The sequence below is a fragment of the Chiroxiphia lanceolata genome, chromosome 3 (genome assembly GCF_009829145.1).
Source record: "Chiroxiphia lanceolata isolate bChiLan1 chromosome 3, bChiLan1.pri, whole genome shotgun sequence".
Taxonomy (NCBI): domain Eukaryota; kingdom Metazoa; phylum Chordata; class Aves; order Passeriformes; family Pipridae; genus Chiroxiphia; species Chiroxiphia lanceolata.
The window spans coordinates 115,950,257-115,970,467 of NC_045639.1; the positions used below are offsets into that span (position 1 = coordinate 115,950,257).

The 20,211-nt window shown below is 60.3% G+C and overlaps 1 protein-coding gene across 2 annotated transcripts; it reads left to right on the forward strand.

Moving 5' to 3' along the window:
• Positions 1–575: 575 nt before the first annotated feature.
• On the forward strand, positions 576–19,176 carry TRIM35 (tripartite motif containing 35). 2 transcript variants are annotated; one of them, XR_004356183.1, is made up of 10 exons: positions 576–673; positions 3,614–4,106; positions 7,077–7,172; positions 8,391–8,528; positions 10,209–10,301; positions 10,853–10,875; positions 11,791–11,912; positions 16,202–16,811; positions 17,442–17,557; positions 19,122–19,176. XR_004356183.1 is itself a non-coding variant. In XM_032683433.1 (10 exons), coding segments are annotated over exons 1-9 (1,626 nt in total). In that variant the 5' UTR covers positions 576–587; the 3' UTR covers positions 18,136–18,169; positions 18,449–18,460. The 2 variants fall into 2 exon arrangements, 1 of the variants encoding a protein (XP_032539324.1); XM_032683433.1 differs by lacking the exons at positions 17,442–17,557; positions 19,122–19,176 and adding exons at positions 18,135–18,169; positions 18,449–18,460 and having other exon boundaries at positions 16,202–16,775.
• The last annotated feature ends 1,035 nt before the right edge of the window (positions 19,177–20,211 follow it).

The window sequence follows — 20,211 nt, forward strand, 5'->3', positions numbered from 1 at the left end:
AAAAGCAGGAATGGGCAGGAAAAGCAGGGATGGGAAGGAAAAGCAGGGATGGGCACGATGGCAGGAGAAGAAGGAATGGATACAATGCCAGGAGAAGCAGGGATGGGAATGACGGCAGGGAAAAGCAGGAATGGGAAGGAAAAGCAGGGATGGGCACGATGGCAGGAAAAGCAGGAATGGGCAGGAAAAGCAGGGATGGGCAGGAAAAGCAGGGATGGGCAGGAAAAGCAGGGATGGGCAGGATGGCAGGAGGGAGCACAGCTCGGGACCACCGAGACTCCCAGTCCTGAAGATTATTGGGAACCGCATTCCCAAGGAAGGGACCGAGCCGCTTCCAGAGGGATGGGAGCAGCGGGAGGAGGGAGGGGGGGTCAGGAGAGCCCGAAATCCCGCCCCGGGAGGGGCCGTGCCCGGGGCAGGACCCGCCCCGTCCGTCTCATCCCGGCCCCGCCCGCGCCGGGAGCGGCGGGAAAGGCTGGAATTCTGAGGGAGCGGCGGGAAAGGCTGGAATTCTGAGGGAGCGGCGGGAAAGGCTGGAATTCTGAGGGAGCGGCGGGAGAGGTTGGAATATTGCGGGAGAGGCTGGAATGTGGCAGGAGCCCGAGCGCAGCCCCCCCCACTGCCCCCTGAGGCGCCGCTGCTGCTGCAGGAGCTGCCGAGACCCCCCCACCAGGTGAGACCCCCCTGTCTGACCCCCCTCACCAGGTGAGACCCCCCTGTCTGACCCCCCCCACCAGGTGAGACCCCCATTCCCGACCCCTCCCACCAGGTGAGACCCCAATTCCCAACCCCTCCCACCAGGTGAGACCCCCCTGTCTGAGCCCCCTCACCAGGTGAGACCCCCCTGTCTGACCCCCCCCACCAGGTGAGACCCCCATTCCCAACCCCCCCCACCAGGTGAGACCCCCCTGTCTGACCCCCCCCACCAGGTGAGACCCCCCTGTCTGACCCCCCCCAACAGGTGAGACCCCCATTCCCGACCCCTCCCCATCAGGTGAGACCCCTGAACTCCCCCACCAGGTGAGACCCCCATTCCCAACCCCCCCCACCAGGTGAGACCCCCCTGTCTGACCCCCCCCAACAGGTGAGACCCCCATTCCCGACCCCTCCCACCAGGTGAGACCCCCATTCCCAACCCCTCCCACCAGGTGAGACCCCCCTGTCTGACCCCCCCCACCAGGTGAGACCCCCCTGTCTGACCCCCCCCACCAGGTGAGACCCCCCTGTCTGACCCCCCCCACCAGGTGAGACCCCCGAACCCCCCCACCAGGTGAGACCCCCCTGTCTGAGCCCCCCCACCAGGTGAGACCCCCCTGTCTGACCCCCCCCACCAGGTGAGACCCCCCTGTCTGACCCCCCCCACCAGGTGAGACCCCCCTGTCTGACCCCCCCCACCAGGTGAGACCCCCATTCCCGACCCCTCCCCATCAGGTGAGACCCCTGAACTCCCCCACCAGGTGAGACCCCCATTCCCGACCCCCCCCCCACCACCAGGTGAGACCCCCATTCCCGACCCCCCCCCCACCAGGTGAGACCCCCATTCCCGATCCCCCTCCCCCGGGATCCGAGAGCGCGGCCCGGAGCGGGAATGGGAACGGGAAGAGACGGGAATGGGAACGGGAAGGGCGGCTGCCACGTGGGAGCCGAGTGGGAGCTGGGAATGGGGGGGACTGGGAATGGGGAGCACCGGGAATGGGGGAGCGGGAATGGGGAGCGGGCACCGGGAATGGGGGGGAGCGGGAACTGGTAGTGGGGGGGACTGGGAATGGGAGAGCGGGAATGGGGAGCGGGCACTGGGAATGGGGGGGGAGCGGGAATGGGGAGCACCGGGAGTGGGGGAACGAGCACCGGGAATGGGGGGGGGAGCGGGAATGGGGAGCGGGAACTGGGAATGGGGGGGAGCGGGAACTGGGAATGGGGGGGAGCGGGAACTGGGAATGGGGGGGAGCGGGAATGGGGAGCGGGAACTGGGAATGGAGGGGAGCGGGAATGGGGAGCGGGAACTGGGAATGGGGGGCGCCGGGAATGGGGGAACGGGCACCGGGAATGGGGGAGCGGGAACTGGGAATGGAGAGCGGGCACCGGGAATGGGGGGGAGCGGGAATGGGGGGCAGCGGGATAGGAGAGTGGGCACCGGGAATGAAGGAACGGGGAGGGGGAATGGGGGAGCGGGAACCGGGAGTGGGGGGGAGCGGGATAGGGGAGAGGGAACTGGGAGTGGGGGGGAACCGGGAATGGGGGGCAGCGGGAATGGGGAGCGGGCACCGGGAGTGGGGGGGAACCGGGAATGGGGGGCAGCGGGAATGGGGAGCGGGAAGTGGGAATGGAGGGGAACGGGATAGGGGAGTGGGCACCCGGAGTGGGGGGAACTGGGAATGGGGGAGCGGACACCGGGATGGGGAGAGCGGGCACCGGGAGTGGAGGGGACTGGGAATGGGGGAGCAGGAACCGGAGCGGCCCCGGGGGTGGGGGGACAGCGGCTGCCCCGGGAGGAGGGGGCTGGGACCGGGCACAGGGGGTGCCCGGGGGGGTCTGGGACCCGGGTTTTGGGGTCCGGGACCGGTCAGTGGGAGAGATCCCGGGACAGGGGGGTCCGGGACTGGGCATCGGGGGTGCCCGGGGGAGGTCTGGGACCCGGGTTTGGGGGTCCGGGACTGGTCAGTGGGTCAGATCCCCGGACAGGGGGTCCGGGACCAGGCACTGGGGCTTCCTGGGGGGGTCCGGACACACGGGGTGAGTGTCCAGTCCAGCGCCCGGCTTTGGGGGTCCGGGACCGACCACCGGGGGTACCCAGGAGGGTCCGGACACTCGGGGTGAGTGTCCAGGTCCGGTGCCCGGGTTTGGGGGTCCAGGGGGTGTCCGGACATGGGGAGTGAGTGTCCAGTCCAGCCCCCGGGTTTGGGGGTCCGGGACCGACCACCGGGGGAGATGCTCGGACAAGGGGTCCGGGACCAGGCACTGGGGCTGCCCGGGGGTGTCCAGACACGCGGGGTGAGTGTCCATGTCCGGCCCCCGGCTTTGGGGGTCCGGGACCGACCACCGGGGGTACCCAGGACGGTCCGGACACGCGGGGTGAGTGTCCAGGTCCGGCCCCCGGCTTTGGGGGTCCGGGACCGACCACCGGGGGTACCCAGGACGGTCCGGACACGCACGGTGAGTGTCCAGGTCCGGTGCCCGACTTTGGGGGTCCGGAACCGACCACCGGGGCTGTCCAGGGGGATCTGGACACTCGGGGTGAGTGTCCAGTCCAGCCCCCGGCATTGGGGGTCCGGGACCGAGCACCGGGGGTACCCAGGAGGGTCCGGACACTCGGGGTGAGCGTCCAGGTCCGATACCCGACTTTAGGGGTCGAGGCCGGGGGGAGGATGTTCCCGTTGGCTTTTCCGCCTTCCCCTCCCGGATCCCGACCCCCCCCCGGGCTGGCGTTACCGGGGCGGTGCCCCCGCGGCGGGCGGGACCTCGGGGCTGAGTCAGCGGGCAGCGAAGCAGCTCCGCTTGCATCAGAAAAACCCGGACCGGCACCCGAGAGAGAGAAGCTGCTGGTCCCGCAAACCCAACCCCACCCCGCCAGCTCATCCCTCCCTCCCTCCTTCCCTTCTCTCCCCCCTCGCAGCTCCATGGAGGAAACGCGGGGCGACCCCCGCCCCTCCCGCGGCCCCTCGGGGGTTTCCTCGGCCGCGGTGGGCACGCTGAAGGAGGAGCTGCTGTGCCCCATCTGCTACGAGCCCTTCCGCGAGGCCGTGACCCTCGGCTGCGGCCACAACTTCTGCCGGGGCTGCGTCCGGCGCTCGTGGGAGCAGCGGCTCCGCTCCTGCCCCGTCTGCAAGGAAACCTCGGCCCGCGACGAGCTGCGCGTCAACCACACCCTCAACAACCTGGTGGAGATGATCCTCAAGGAGGAGGAGGAGGAGGAAGAGGAGGAGGAGGAGGAGGGCGGGAGGAAGGGGAGGAAAGGGAGGAGGGCAGCGCTGTGCCCGCTGCACGGCGAGGAGGCGAAGTTCTTCTGCCTGGAGGACAAGGAGCTGGCGTGCGGCTCCTGCCGCAGCTCCGCGGGCCACGAGGGCCACAAGGTGCGGCCCGTGCGGGAGGCGGCGGCCGATTTCAGGGTGAGGAGAGCGCCGGGGAATAAGCGGGAGACGGGGCGGGCCGGGTGGTTGGGAGCCGGCGGCGCCCCGAGATTTGGGGGGTTTGGGATTTTGGGGATTGCCCAATTGGCCTGGAGGAGGAGGGAGAAGGGATGTGGGATGTGGGATGCGGGGCGGGACGAGCTCCGTGGGGAGGAGGAGCGGGATTTCAGGGTGAGGAGAGCGCCGGGAAAAGCGGGAGACGGGGCGGGCCGGGTGGTTGGGAGCCGGCATCCCGATGGTTGGGATCCGGTGCCCCGATTTTTGGGATCCGGCGGCCCCGATGGTTGGGATCCGGCGGCCCGGATGGTTGGGATCCGGTTCTCCCGATGGTTGGGATCCGGCGACCCCAATGGTTGGGATCCGGTGTCCCGATTTTTGGGATCCGGCGGCCCGGATGGTTGGGATCCGGCGGCCCCGATGGTTGGGATCCGGTTCCGCGCCGGTTTTCCCGGCGGCGCCCGAGATTTGGGGGTTTGGGATTTTGGGGATTGCCCAATTGGCCCGGAGGAGGAGGGAGAAGGGATGTGGGATGGGGGGCGGGATTTGGGATTTTGGGGATTGCCCAATTGGCCGGAGGAGGAGGGAGGAGGGATGTGGGATGTGGGGCGGGATTTGGGATTTTGGGGATTGCCCAATTGGCCCGGAGGAGGAGGGAGGAGGGATGTGGGATGTGGGGCGGGATTTGGGATTTTGGGGATTGCCCAATTGGCCCGGAGGAGGAGGGAGGAGGGATGTGGGATGGGGGGCGGGATTTGGGATTTTGGGGATTGCCCAATTGGCCCGGAGGAGGAGGGAGGAGGGATGTGGGATGGGGGGCGGGATTTGGGATTTTGGGGATTGCCCAATTGGCCGGAGGAGGAGGGAGGAGGGATGTGGGATGTGGGGCGGGATTTGGGATTTTGGGGATTGCCCAATTGGCCCGGAGGAGGAGGGAGGAGGGATGTGGGATGTGGGGCGGGATTTTGGGGATTGCCCAATTGGCCCGGAGGAGGAGGGAGGAGGGATGTGGGATGGGGGGCGGGATTTGGGATTTTGGGGATTGCCCAATTGGCCGGAGGAGGAGGGAGGAGGGATGTGGGATGTGGGGCGGGATTTGGGATTTTGGGGATTGCCCAATTGGCCCGGAGGAGGAGGGAGGAGGGATGTGGGATGTGGGGCGGGATTTGGGATTTTGGGGATTGCCCAATTGGCCCGGAGGAGGAGGGAGGAGGGATGTGGGATGTGGGGCGGGATTTGGGATTTTGGGGATTGCCCAATTGGCCCGGAGGAGGAGGGAGGAGGGATGTGGGATGGGGGGCGGGATTTGGGATTTTGGGGATTGCCCAATTGGCCCGGAGGAGGAGGGAGGAGGGATGTGGGATGGGGGGCGGGATTTGGGATTTTGGGGATTGCCCAATTGGCCGGAGGAGGAGGGAGGAGGGATGTGGGATGTGGGGCGGGATTTGGGATTTTGGGGATTGCCCAATTGGCCCGGAGGAGGAGGGAGGAGGGATGTGGGATGTGGGGCGGGATTTGGGATTTTGGGGATTGCCCAATTGGCCCGGAGGAGGAGGGAGGAGGGATGTGGGATGGGGGGCGGGATTTGGGATTTTGGGGATTGCCCAATTGGCCCGGAGGAGGAGGGATGTGGGATGTGGGGCGGGACGAGCTCCGTGGGGAGGAGGAGCCGGATTTCGGGGCGAGGAGAGCGCCGGGAAAAGCGGGAGATGGGGCGGACCGATTTTTGGGATCCGGCTTCCCGATGGTTGGGATCCGGTGTCCCGATGGTTGGGATCCGGTTCCGCGCCGGTTTTCCCGGCGGCTCCCGAGATTTGGGGGTTTGGGATTTTGGGGATTGCCCAATTGGCCCGGAGGAGGGAGGAGGGATGTGGGGAGGAGGAGCCAGACTGGGAATTGCGCCAGGACACGCGTTTTCCAGGCGGGAAAAGAGCCGTTGGCTGCCTGACTCAGCCCCCAGGGATGAGCCAGAATTCCAGAGGGAAAAGGGTGGATGGTGTGGAGACACATCCCGATGTTTGGAAGGGTGTGGCTTGTCCGGGTCCTGCCCTGGATTTGTGGGTTTGGGATGGAGCAGAGGGTGGATTCCCGGCGGGAATGTCCCCGCTGAGGCTCTCCCGGCCTTTAAATTCCCGGTGCCATCCCATTCCCAGGATTCCTGTGGGAAAGGGGGTGCTCCCAGAGCAGGGAGGAAGGACAGGGATCCGGGGTGGGATGCCAGGGAAAGGAAGGACATGGATCTGGGATGGGATGTCAGGGAAAGGAAGGACAGGGATCCGGGATGGGATGGCAGGGAAGGGAAGGACACGGATCCAGGAGGGCAATTCCCGCCTGGAAGTGGGATTGATCCCGACCCATCTGGGGCAGGAATGTCCTGGGTGGGGCATTGATCCCATCCTGGAGCCGGGAAAGGGATTCCAGAGGGAGGGAGGGAGGACACGGCTCCGGGATGGGATCCCAGGGAGTGTCCCAGCCTTGGAATTCCACACTCCTGGATCCCAAGGTGGATCCATCCGGCCACGCCGGTTCTCCTGGGACCGGGTTTGGGATTTTGGGAATTGCCCAGTTCCCTGGAGGAGGAGGGAGGAGGGATGTGGGGCGGGATGAGCTCCACGAGGAGGAGCCGGACTGGGAATCCCACCAGGAATTGCACTTTTCCCAGCGTTTTCCAGGCGGGAAAAGAGCCGTTGGCTGCCTGACTCAGCCCCCAGGGATGAGCCAGAATTCCAAAGCAGCGGGATAACCGGGATAAAACCGGGAGAACCACAGGGCTGGGCCGGCTGCCAGCGCTTCCCGGGAGCGGGATGGGGCTGGGATTTGGCGGGACATCCCTAAAAACAGGGAGGAGGATTCCCTACGGAGCAAATCTCCTCCTCCTCCCGCTCTGGGCTGTGTTTTCCCACCTTTTGGAAATCCCGGGAATCTGAGGGTGTCTCCTCCCCCCCCCCCCAGGCCAAGCTGCTGAACATGGAATCGTCCCTGCGGGAGAAAGCCAAGGATTTCGGGGTCGTGCGGCGCTCCTACAAATCCATCTCCAAGCACAACAAGGTGGGGGATCCCGCCGGGAATGGGGATGGATCCCGGCACAGCTGGGGCTGGAATGGCCTGGGTGGGGCATGGATCCCATCCTGGAGCCGGGAAAGGGATTCGGGAAGGAGGGAGGATCTGGATTCTGGAAGCGGGGAGGGAGGGAGGACACGGATCCGGGATGGGATGGGAAGGAAGGACACGGATCCGGGATGGGATGCCAGGGGGAGGAAGGACATGGATCCAGGAGGGCAATTCCCGCCTGGAAGTGGGATTGATCCCGACACAGCTGGGGCTGGAATGGCCTGGGTGGGACATTGATCCCATCCTGGAGCCGGGAAAGGGATTCCAGAGGGAGGGAGGGAGGACACGGATCCGGGATGGGATGGGAAGGAAGGACATGGATCCAGGATGGGATGGGATGGAAGGACATGGATCCAGGATGGGATGGGAAGGAAGGACATGGATCCAGGATGGGATGGGAAGGAAGGACATGGATCCAGGATGGGATGGGATGGGATGGGAGGACATGGATCCAGGATGGGATGGGATGGGAAGGAAGGACACGGATCCAGGATGGGATGGGATGGAAGGACACGGATCCGGGATGGGATGGGATGGGAGGACATGGATCCAGGATGGGATGGGATGGAAGGACATGGATCCAGGATGGGATGGGATGGAAGGACATGGATCCAGGATGGGATGGGGAGGAAGGACATGGATCCAGGATGGGATGGGAAGGAAGGACATGGATCCAGGATGGGATGGGAAGGAAGGACATGGATCCAGGATGGGATGGGATGGAAGGACACGGATCCAGGATGGGATGGGAAGGAAGGACATGGATCCAGGATGGGATGGGATGGAAGGACATGGATCCAGGATGGGATGGGATGGAAGGACATGGATCCAGGATGGGATGGGAAGGAAGGACATGGATCCAGGATGGGATGGGAAGGAAGGACATGGATCCAGGATGGGATGGGAGGAAGGACATGGATCCAGGATGGGATGGGATGGAAGGACATGGATCCAGGATGGGATGGGAGGAAGGACATGGATCCAGGATGGGATGGGATGGAAGGACATGGATCCAGGATGGGATGGGATGGAAGGACATGGATCCAGGATGGGATGGGATGGGATGGGAAGGAAGGACATGGATCCAGGATGGGATGGGAAGGAAGGACATGGATCCAGGATGAGATGCCATTGGCCCATTCCCTCCTGTCCCAGACGGAAGCGGAGCGGCTGGAGCGGCAGGTGAAGCGGGAATTCCGGAAGCTCCACGAGTTCCTGTGGAATGAGGAGAAGGCTCTGCTGGCCCAGCTGCAGGAGGAGATCCAGCAGAAGCAGGAGCTGATCCAGGAAAAGGTGGGACCAGCTCTGGAATTCGGGAAGGACATGGAGGGGCTGGAGCAGGGCCAGGGAAGGGACCGGAGCACAATTCCCGTGAGGAGAGGCTGAGGGAGCTGGGAAGGGGCTCATCCCGGAGAAAAGAGGGATCAGGAGGGAGCTTTTCCCGCCCCACAACTCCCTGGCAGGAGGGGGGAGCCGGGAGGGGTCCCCAATTCCCAGGGAACGAGGGACAGGAGGAGAGGGAACGGCCTCCAGCTGGGCCAGGGGAGGCTCAGGTGGGATATTGGGAAGGATGGGAATTCCCCCTCCTATCCCACATCCCAACTATTCCCCTTCCTATCCCACATCCCAATTTATTCCTCTTCCCAACCCACAGCCCAATTTATTCCCCTCCTAACCCACATCCTAATTGTTCCCCTTTCCAATCCACATCCCAACTGTTCTTCCTTCTATCCCACATCCCAGTTTATTCCCCTTCCCAGCCCACATTCCAGCTATTCCCCCTCCTCTCCCACATCCCAACTATTCCCTCTCCCATTGCACATCCCAGTTATTCCCCTCCTAACTCACATCCCAATTTATCCCCCCTTCCAATCCACCTCCCAGCTCTTCCTCCTCCTCTCCTACATCCCAACTGTTTCCCCTCCTCTCCCACATCCCAATTTATTCCTCTTCCCAACTCACATCCCAGTTATTCCCCTCCTCTCCCACATCCCAACTATTCCCCCTTCCCATCCCACATCCCAATTTATTCCTCTTCACAACCCACCTCCCAATTTATTCCCCTTCCAACCCACATCCCAAATTATTCCCCCTCCTCTCCCACATCCCAATTATTCCCTCTCCTCTCCCACATCCCAACTCTTCCCCCTCCTCTCCCACATCCCAATTATTCCTCTTCCCAGCCCACATCCCAACTATTCCTCCTCCTTTCCAACATCCAAACTATTCCCAATCCTCTCCCACATCCCAGTTTATTCCTCTTCCCAACTCACATCCCAATTTTTCCCTCTCCTAACCCAACTATTCCTCCTTCTATCCCACATCCCAGTTTATTCCCCTTCCCAGCCCACATCCCAGCTATTCCTCCTCCTCTCCCACATCCCAATTATTCCCTCTCCTATCCCACATCCAAACTCTTCCCCCTCCTCTCCCACATCCCAATTATTCCCCCTCCTCTCCCACATCCCAATTATTCCCCCTCCTCTCCCACATCCCAATTATTCCTCTTCCCAACCCACATCCCAACTATTCCCCCTCCTTTCCAACATCCAAACTATTCCCAATCCTCTCCCACATCCCAGTTTATTCCTCTTCCCAACTCACATCCCAATTTTTCCCTCTCCTAACCCACATCCCAACTATTCCTCCTTCTGTCCCACATCCCAAATTATTCCCCTTCCCAACCCACATCCCCATTTTTCCCCCTCCTCTCCCACATCCCAGTTTATTCCCCTTCCCAACCCACATCCCAACTTATTCCCCCTCCTTTCCTGCCTCCCAATTTATTCTTCCCATGGATTGGGATCAGCCCTTGGCATGGGCTGCCCAGGGAGGGGGTGGAGTCACTTCCCTGGAGGTTTTTTAGGATGAGGTTGGATGTGGCATCAGTGCCACGGGCTGGGGTCGGATCCGGGCTCGGATCCGTGTTCCCGGAGCCCGTTTCCAACCCGGGAATCCCGGAATTCCGTGCAGGTGGAGCAGCTGGAGCGGGAGAACCAGGCCCTGCTGGGGGAGGCGCGGCAGCTCCAGGCGGATCTCAAGCAGGACGACCACACGTTCCTCATGGTAATTGGGACGGAATTCCCGGGAATCCCGGGAATCCCATCCTGCCCGTCCCGGACATGGAAACCCCGGGAAAGGCGGGATCTGCTTCCCAGGAGAGGCGGGATCTGATTCCCAGGAAAAGTGGGATCTGATTCCCGGGAAAGGCAGGATCTGATTCCCAGGAAAGGCGGGATCTGATTCCCGGGAGAGGCGGGATCTGATTCCCAGGAAAAGTGGGATCTGATTCCTGGGAAAGGCAGGATCTGATTCCCAGGAAAAGTGGAATCTGATTCCCGGGAAAGGCAGGATCTGATTCCCAGGAAAGGCGGGATCTGATTCCCGGGAGAGGTGGGATCTGATTCCCAGGAAAAGTGGGATCTGATTCCCGGGAAAGGCGGGATCTGATTCCCAGGAGAGGCGGGATCTGATTCCTAGGAAAGGCAGGATCTGATTCCCGGGAGAGGCGGGATGTGATTCCCAGAAAAAGTGGGATCTGATTCCCGGGAGAGGCGGGATCCGATTCCCAGGAAAAGCGGGATCTGATTCCCGGCATTTCCCCTTTTCTCTTCCAGAGCCACAAGAACCGGAAGCGCAGGTAGGGCCCGATCCCGCTGGGAATTCTGGGGGTGGAGCCTCTCCTGGGGGGGATTTTTGGGATGGTTGAGTCTCCTTGTGTCCCTTCCTGAGGATTTTTGGGATTCCTAAGCCGCTGTGTCCTTTCCCTGGGATTTTTTGGGATGACTGCGCTCCTCCTTGTCCCTTCCCTGGGGATTTTTGGGATGGCTGAGCTCCCATGGGGATTTTTGGTGTGGCTGAGCATCCATGGGGGATTTTTGGGATGGCTGAGCTCCCATGGGGATTTTTGGGATGGCTGAACCCCCTCTTGTCTCTTCCTGGGGATTTTTGGGACGACTGAGCTCCCATGGGGATTTTTGGGATGGCTGAACATCCATGGGGTTTTTTGGGATAGTTGAGCCCCCCTTGTCCCATCCCTGGGGATTTTTGGGATGGCTGAGCATCCATGGGTGTTTTTGGGATGACTGAGCATCCATGGGTGTTTTTGGGATGGCTGAGCCCCCCCTGTGTCCCTTCCTGGGGATTTTTGGGATGGCTGAGCATCCATGGGGGATTTTTGGGATGGCTGAGCATCCATGGGGGATTTTTGGGATGACTGAGCCCCCCTTGTGTCCCTTCCTGGGGATTTTTGGGATGGCTGAGCCCTTGTGTCCTTTCCCTGGGGATTTTTGAGATGGCTGAGCATCCATGGGGGATTTTTGGGATGACTGAGCCCCCCTTGTGTCCCTTCCTGGGAATTTTTGGGATGGCTGAGCCCCCTTGTGTCCCATCCCTGGGGATTTTTGGGATGGCTGAGCTCTCTTGTCCCTTCTCTGGGTTTTTTTGGGATGGCTCAGCTTCCATAGGAGTCTTTGGGATGGCTGAGCCCCCTTGTGTCCCCTCCTGGGGATTTTTGGGAATGCTGGGAGCTCCATGCCGAGGTTTCCCCCCCCAGGATCGCGTGGACGGCGGAGGAGCCGGAGGCCATTCCCACGGGATTGCTCCTGGACGTTCCCAAGTATTTGGGGTCGCTGCAGTTCAACGTCTGGAAGAAGATGCTGGGAAGCGTCACCGCCGGTGAGGGAACGGGACACGGGGCTTCCCGGGGCTCTTCCCGAGGATATCCCGCATCCCAGCTCTTCCCAAGGCTCTTCCCGAGCCTCTCCCACATCCCAGCTCTTCCCAAGGCTCTTCCCAAGGCTTTCCTACATCCCAACTCTTCCCAAGACTTCCCAAGCCTCTCCTGCATCCCAGCTCTTCCCAAGACTTCCCAAGGCTCTCCCACATCCCAGCTCTTCCCAAGGCTCTTCCCAAGCCTCTCCCACATCCCGGCTCTTCCCAAGGCTCTTCCCGAGGATATCCCACATCTCAGCTCTTCCCAAGGCTCTTCCCAAAGCTCTCCCACATCCCGACTCTTCCCAAGGCTGTCCCAGATCCCAGCTCTTCCCAAGGCTCTTCCCAAGGCTATCCCAGATCCCAGCTCTTCCCAAGCCTCCCCCCCATCCCAACGACTCCCCCTTCTCTCCCACATCCCAACTATTCCCCTCCTCTCCCACATCCCAACTATTCCCCTTCCCATCCCACATCCCAACTATCCCTCCTTCTATCCCACATCCCAATTATTCCTCCTCCTATCCCACTTCCCAACTTATTCCCCATCCTAACCCATGTCCTGACTATTCTTCCTTGTATCCCACATCCCAACTATTCCCTCTGCTCTCCCCCATCCCAACTATTCCTCCTCCCAGCCCACATCCCAATTATTCCCCTTCAGAACCCACATCCCAACTATTCCCCTTCCCATCCCACATCCCAACTATTCCCTCTCCTATCCCACATCCCAACTATTCCCCCTCCTTTCCCAGATTCCAGTTATTCCCCTTCCCATCCCACATCCCAACTATTCCCTCTCCTATCCCACATCCCAACTATTCCCCTTCCCAACCCATGTCCCAGTTATTTCCCCTCCTATCCCGTGTCCAAACTTATTCCTCTTCCCAACCCACATCCCAGCTTATTCCTCCTCCCATCCCACATCCCAACTATTTCCCCTCCCATCCTAATTATTCCCCTTCCCATCCCACATCCCAGTTATTCCCTCTCCCAGCCCACATCCCAACTTATTCTCCTTCCCAACCCACATCCCAACTATTCCACCTCTTCTCCCACATCCCAACTATTCCACCTCTTCTCCCACATCCCAACTATTCCACCTCTTCTCCCACATCCCAACTTATTCCCTCTCCAAGCCCACATTCCAAAATATTCCTCCTCCTCTCCCACATCCCAACTATTCTTCCCATCCCAGTTATTCCCCTTCCCATCCCACATCCCAGTTATTTCCCCTTCCCATCCCACATCCCAACTATTCCCCCTTCCCAACCCACATCCCAGTTATTCCCCCTCCTCTCCCACATCCCAACTATTCCCTCTACTCTCCCCCATCCCAACTTATTTCCCATCCTAACCCATGTTCAAACTATTCCTCCTCCTCTCCCACATCCCAATATTCCCCTTCCCATCCCACATCCCAACTATTCCCCCTCTTATCCCACATCCCAACTATCCCTCCTTCTATCCCACATCCCAATTATTCCTCCTCCTATCCCACATCCCAACTATTCCCTCTGCTCTCCCACATCCCAACTATTCCTCCTCCTGTCCCACATCCCAACTATTCCCCCTTCCCATCCCACATCCCAACTATTCCCTCTCCCATCCCACATCCCAATTATTCCCCTTCCCATCCCACATCCCAACTATTCCCCCTCCTATCCCACATCCCAACTATTCCCCCTCCTATCCCACATCCCAATTATTCCCTCTCCTCTGCCACATCCCCACTATTCCCCCTCCTTCTATCCCACATCCCAACTATTCCCTCTCCCAACCCACATCCCAACTATCCCCCCTTCTCTCCCACATCCCAACTATTCCCTCTCCTCTACCACATGCCAACTATTCCCCTTCCCAACCCATGTCCCAGTTATTTCCCCTCCTATCCCGTGTCCAAACTTATTCCTCTTCCCAACCCACATCCCAACTTATTCCTCCTCCTATCCCACATCCCAACTATTCCTCTTCCCAACCCACATCCCAACTTATTCCTCCTCCTATCCCACATCCCAACTATTTCCCCTCCCATCCTAATTATTCCCCTTCCCATCCCACATCCCAGTTATTCCCTCTCCCAGCCCACATCCCAACTTATTCTCCTTCCCAACCCACATCCCAACTATTCCTCCTCCTCTCCCACATCCCAACTATTCCCCTTCCCAACCCACATCCCAACTATTCCCCCTCCTCTCCCACATCCCAACTATTCCTCCTCCTATCCCACATCCCAATTATTCCCCTTCCCATCCCACATCCCAACTTTTCCCCCTCCTGTCCCGTGTCCCAATTTATTCCTCTTCCCAACCCACATCCCAACTATTCCCTCTCCTATCCCACATCCCAACTCTTCCTCCTCCTATCCCACATCCCAACTATTCCCCTTCCCAACCCACATCCTGACTATTCCCCTTCCCATCCCACATCCCAACTATCCCCTCTTCTCTCCCCCATCCCAACTATTCCCCTTCCTATCCCATGTCCCAGCTTACTCCTCTTCCCAACCCACATCCCAACTATTCCTCCTCCCATCCCACATCCCAACTATTCCCTCTCCTATCCCACATCCCAGCTATTCCCCTTCCCATCCCACATCCCAACTATTCCCCCTCTTCTGCCACATCCCAACTATTCCCCCTCCTCTCCCCCATCCCAACTTATTCCCTCTCCTCTCCCCCATCCCAACTATTCCCTCTCCTCTCCCACATCCCAACTATTCCCCCTCCTCTCCCTCATCCCAACTATTCCCTCTCCTCTCCCCCATCCCAACTATTCCCCCTTCTCTCCCCCATCCCAACTATTCCCTCTCCTCTCCCCCATCCCAACTATTCCCTCTCCTCTCCCCCATCCCAACTATTCCCCTTCCCAACCCCCATCCCAACTATTCCCTCTCCTCTCCCCCATCCCAACTATTCCCTCTCCTCTCCCCCATCCCAACTTATTCCCTCTCCTCTCCCCCATCCCAACTATTCCCTCTCCTCTCCCCCATCCCAACTATTCCCTCTCCTATCCCACATCCCAACTATTCCCCCTTCTCTCCCCCATCCCAACTATTCCCCTTCCCAACCCACATCCCAACTATTCCCTCTCCTCTCCCCCATCCCAACTATTCCCCCTCCTCTCCCCCATCCCAACTATTCCCTCTCCTCTCCCCCATCCCAACTATTCCCTCTCCTCTCCCCCATCCCAACTATTCCCCCTTCTCTCCCCCATCCCAACTATTCCCCTTCCCAACCCCCATCCCAACTATTCCCTCTCCTCTCCCCCATCCCAACTATTCCCCCTCCTCTCCCCCATCCCAACTTATTCCCTCTCCTCTCCCCCATCCCAACTATTCCCTCTCCTCTCCCACATCCCAACTATTCCCCCTCCTCTCCCTCATCCCAACTATTCCCTCTCCTCTCCCCCCATCCCAACTATTCCCCCTTCTCTCCCCCATCCCAACTTATTCCCTCTCCTCTCCCCCATCCCAACTATTCCCCCTTCTCTCCCCCATCCCAACTTATTCCCTCTCCTCTCCCCCATCCCAACTATTCCCTCTCCTCTCCCCCATCCCAACTATTCCCTCTCCTCTCCCCCATCCCAACTATTCCCCCTTCTCTCCCCCATCCCAACTTATTCCCTCTCCTCTCCCCCATCCCAACTATTCCCTCTCCTCTCCCCCATCCCAACTATTCCCTCTCCTCTCCCCCATCCCAACTATTCCCTCTCCTCTCCCCCATCCCAACTTATTCCCTCTCCTCTCCCCCATCCCAACTATTCCCTCTCCTCTCCCCCATCCCAACTATTCCCTCTCCTCTCCCCCATCCCAACTTATTCCCTCTCCTCTCCCCCATCCCAACTATTCCCTCTCCTCTCCCCCATCCCAACTTATTCCCTCTCCTCTCCCCCATCCCAACTATTCCCTCTCCTCTCCCCCATCCCAACTTATTCCCTCTCCTCTCCCCCATCCCAACTATTCCTCCTCCTCTCCCCCATCCCAACTATTCCCTCTCCTCTCCCCCATCCCAACTATTCCCTCTCCTCTCCCCCATCCCAACTATTCCCTCTCCTCTCCCCCATCCCAACTTATTCCCTCTCCTCTCCCCCATCCCAACTATTCCCTCTCCTCTCCCCCATCCCAACTTATTCCCCCTCCTCTCCCTCATCCCAACTATTCCCTCTCCTCTCCCCCATCCCAACTATTTCCCTCTGCTCCCCCCCGTCCCCATCCCACCCTCATTCCCGGTTTTCTCTCTCCCCCCCCATCCCAGTCCCGTTCTCCTTCGACCCCGGCTCCGCCGCCGGCTGGCTCAGCGTCTCCGACGACCTCTCCAGCGTCTCCAACCGCGGCTTCCAGCTCTCCGTGGAAAACCCGGAGCGCTTCACCTCCGCCCCCTGCATCCTGGGATCCCGCGGCTTCTCCAGCGGCTTCCACGCCTGGGAGGTGGATCTGGGAGGCCTCGACAACTGGAGGGTCGGAGTGGCCCGGCCCCGGGAAGGGACCCGCTGGAGCTTCCACCACGATTCCCGCTCCGGCTTCTGGTTCCTGTACCGGCTTCCCGGGAAGGACGAGTGCCGCGCCTCCAACGCCGCCCGCTCGGAAGCGGGAGCGCCGGGAACGGCCGTCCGGAGGCTGCGGGTGGAGCTGGACTGCGACGAGGGCGAGTTGTCCTTCTACGGCGCCGACCCGCGGCGCCACATCTACACCTTCCACGAGAAGTTCGGAGGCGCCGTGTTCCCCTATTTCTACGTGGGCGGGGACGGAGGGTCCCGGGGGGATTCCCAGGCGGAGGCGCTGCGGATCTGCCCGCTCCGGGTGCGCATCCACGAGGATATTCCCGACTGAGGATATTCCCGATTGAGGATATTCCCAATTAAGGGTCCAGGGGTGTCTCCCACTGCAGTATCCCGGGGTACGGGTGTCTCCCACGGGAATATCCCATGGGAGAGACCCCTGAGGAGATCCCAGTCTAGGGAGGAGAATCCCAGTCCTGGGGTCAGTCCCATGGGAATATCCCAGCCCTGGGGTGTCTCCCATGGGAATATCCCACTCCAGGGGTCTCTCCCATGGGAATATCCCAGTCCAGGGGTGTCTCCCATGGGAATATCCCATGGGAGACACCCCTGAGGAGATCCCGGTCTAGGGAGGAGAATCCCAGTCCAGGGGTGTCTCCCATGGGAATATCCCAGCCCAGGGGTGTCTCCCATTGGAGTATCCCGGGATAGGGGTGTCTCCCATGGGAATATCCCAGCCCAGGGGTGTCTCTCATTGGAGTATCCCGGGATACGGGTTTCTCCCATGGGGATATCCCAGGATAGGGGTCTCTCCATGGGAATATCCCAGCCCAGGAGTCTCTCCCATGGGAATATCCCAGTCCAGGGGTGTCTCCCATGGGAATATCCCAGTCCTGGGGTGTCTCCCATGGGAATATCCTGGGATAGGGGTGTCTCCCGTGGGAATATCCCAGCCCAGGGGTGTCTCCCATGGGAATATCCCAGTCCTGGGGTGTCTCCCATGGGGATATCCTGGGATAGGGGTGTCTCCCGTGGGAATATCCCAGCCCAGGGGTGTCTCCCATGGGAATATCCCATGGGAGAGACCCCTGAGGAGATCCTGGTCCAGGGGTGTCTCCCATTGGAATATCCCAGCCCAGGGGTCTCTCCATGGGAATATCCCAGGCTAGGGGTGTCTCCCAGGGGGATATCCTGGTCTAGGGGTGTCTCCCATGGGAATATCCCTGTCCAGGGGTGTCTCCCATGGACATATCCCAGTCCAGGGGTCTCTCCCATGGGAATATCCCATGGGAGACACCCCTGAGGAGATCCCAGTCTAGGGAGGAGATCCTGGTCCTGGGGTGTCTTCCATGGGAATATCCCAGTCCAGGGGTGTCTCCCATGAGGATATCCCGGGATAGAGGTGTTCCTATGAGAATATCCCATGGGAGAGACCCCTGAGGAAATCCTGGTCTAGGGAGGAGATCTCAGTCCTGGGGTCTGTCCCATGGGAATATCCCAGTCCAGGGGTGTCTCCAGTGGGAATAGCTCAGTCCAGGGGTCTCTCCCATGGGAATATCCCAGCCCAGGGTTGTCTCCTGTGGGGATATCCCAGCCCAGGGATGTCTCCCATGGGATATCCCAGGATAGGGGTGTCTCCTGTGGGAATATCCCGGGATAGGGGTGTCTCCCAGGGGGATATCCTGGGATAGGGGTGTCTCCCGTGGGGATATCCTGGGATAGGGGTGTCTCCCGTGGGGATATCCCAGGATAGGGGTGTCTCCTGTGGGAATATTCTGGGATAGGAGTGTCTCCCAGGGGGATATCCTGGGATAGGGGTGTCTCCCGTGGGGATATCCTGGGATAGGGGTGTCTCCCGTTGTAATATCCCAGTCCAGGGGTGTCTCCCATTGGAGTATCCCGGGATACGGGTGTCTCCCATAGGGATATCCTGGGATAGGGGTGTCTCCTGTGGGAATATCCTGGGATAGGGGTGTCTCCTGTGGGGGTATCCCGGGATAAAGGTGTTCCCATGGGGATATCCCCCTGGGAGAGACCCCTGAGGAGATCCTGGTCCAGGGTGGATATCCCAGCCCAGGGGTGTCTCCCATGGGAATATCCCAGGCTAGGGGTGTTTCCCAGGGGGATGTCCTGGGATAGGGGTGTCTTCTGTGGGAATATCCTGGGATAGGGGTGTCTTCTGTGGGAATGTCCCGGGATAGGGGTGTCTCCCGTGGGGATATCCCGGGATAGGGGTGTCTCCTGTGGGAATATCCTGGGATAGGGGTGTCTCCCAGGGGGATATCCTGGGATACGGGTGTCTCTCGTGGGGATATCCTGGGATAGGGGTGTCTCCCGTGGGGATATCCCGGGATACGGGTGTCTCCCATGGGAATATCCCAGTCCAGGGGTGTCTCCCATTGGAGTATCCCGGGATACGAGTGTCTCCCATAGGGATATCCTGGGATAGGGGTGTCTCCTGTGGGAATATCCTGGGATAGGGGTGTCTCCCGTGGGGGTATCCCGGGATAGGGGTGTTCCCGTGGGAGAGTCCCCTGAGGAGATCCCAGTCTAGGGAGGAGAATCCCAGTCCTGGGGTCCGTCCCATGGGAATATCCCAGTCCAGGGGTGTCTCCCGTGGGAATATCCTGGGATAGGGGTGTTCCATGCGAGTATTCCATGGGAGAGACCCCTGAGGAGATCCTGGTCCAGGGGTGTCTCCCATTGGGAATATCCCAGCCCAGGGGTCTCTCCATGGGAATATCCCAGTCCAGGGGTGTCTCCCATGGGAATATCCCAGCCCAGGGGTGTCTCCCGGGGGGATATCCTGGGATAGGGGTGTCTCCCATGGGAATATCCCTGTCCAGGGGTCTTCTCTCCATGGGAATATCCCAGTCCAGGGGTGTCTCCCATTGGAATATCCCAGCCCAGGTCACTCTCCCATTGGAATATCCCAGTCCAGGGGTGTCTCCCATGGGAATATCCCACTCCAGGAGTGTCTCCCATTGGTATATCCCAGTCCAGGGGTCTCTCCCATTGGAATATCCCAATCCAGGAGTCTCTCCCATTGGAATATCCCACTCCAGGGGTCTCTCCCATTGGAATATCCCAATCCAGGAGTCTCTCCCATGGGAATATCCCACTCCAGGAGTGTCTCCCATTGGAATATCCCAGTCCAGGGGTCTCTCCCATGGGAATATCCCACTCCAGGGGTCTCTCCCATTGGGAATATCCCAGTCCAGGTCACTCTCCCATTGGAATATCCCAGTCCAGGGGTGTCTCCCATTGGAATATCCCAATCCAGGAGTCTCTCCCATTGGAATATCCCAGTCCAGGGGTGTCTCCCATTGGAATATCCCAATCCAGGAGTCTCTCCCATGGGAATATCCCAGTCCAGGGGTCTCTCCCATTGGAATATCCCAATCCAGGAGTCTCTCCCATTGGAATATCCCATCCAGGGGTCTCTCCCATTGGAATATCCCAGTCCAGGGGTCTCTCCCATGGGAATATCCCAGTCCAGGGGTCTCTCCCATTGGAATATCCCAGTCCAGGGGTCTCTCCCATTGGAATATCCCACTCCAGGGGTGTCTCCCATTGGAATATCCCAATCCAGGAGTCTCTCCCATTGGGAATATCCCAGCCCAGGGTTCCTTCCCCCATGGAATATCCCAACCCAGGGGTCTCTCCCATTGGGAATATCCCACTCCAGGGGTCTGTCCCATGGGAATATCCCACTCCAGAGGTCTCTCCCACCTCCTTCCATCCCAGCTGGGCTTTTCCAGGTGCT

Coding starts and splice junctions, on each gene's coding strand:
- TRIM35 (XM_032683433.1), top strand. CDS start 588: ATGTGGCAGGAGCCCGAGCGCAGCCCCCCCCACTGCCCCCTGAGGCGC. Junction 4,107..7,076: donor AGGCGGCGGCCGATTTCAGG/GTGAGGAGAGCG, acceptor CCCCCCCCCCAG/GCCAAGCTGCTGAACATGGA. Junction 11,913..16,201: donor GCTGGGAAGCGTCACCGCCG/GTGAGGGAACGG, acceptor CCCCCATCCCAG/TCCCGTTCTCCTTCGACCCC.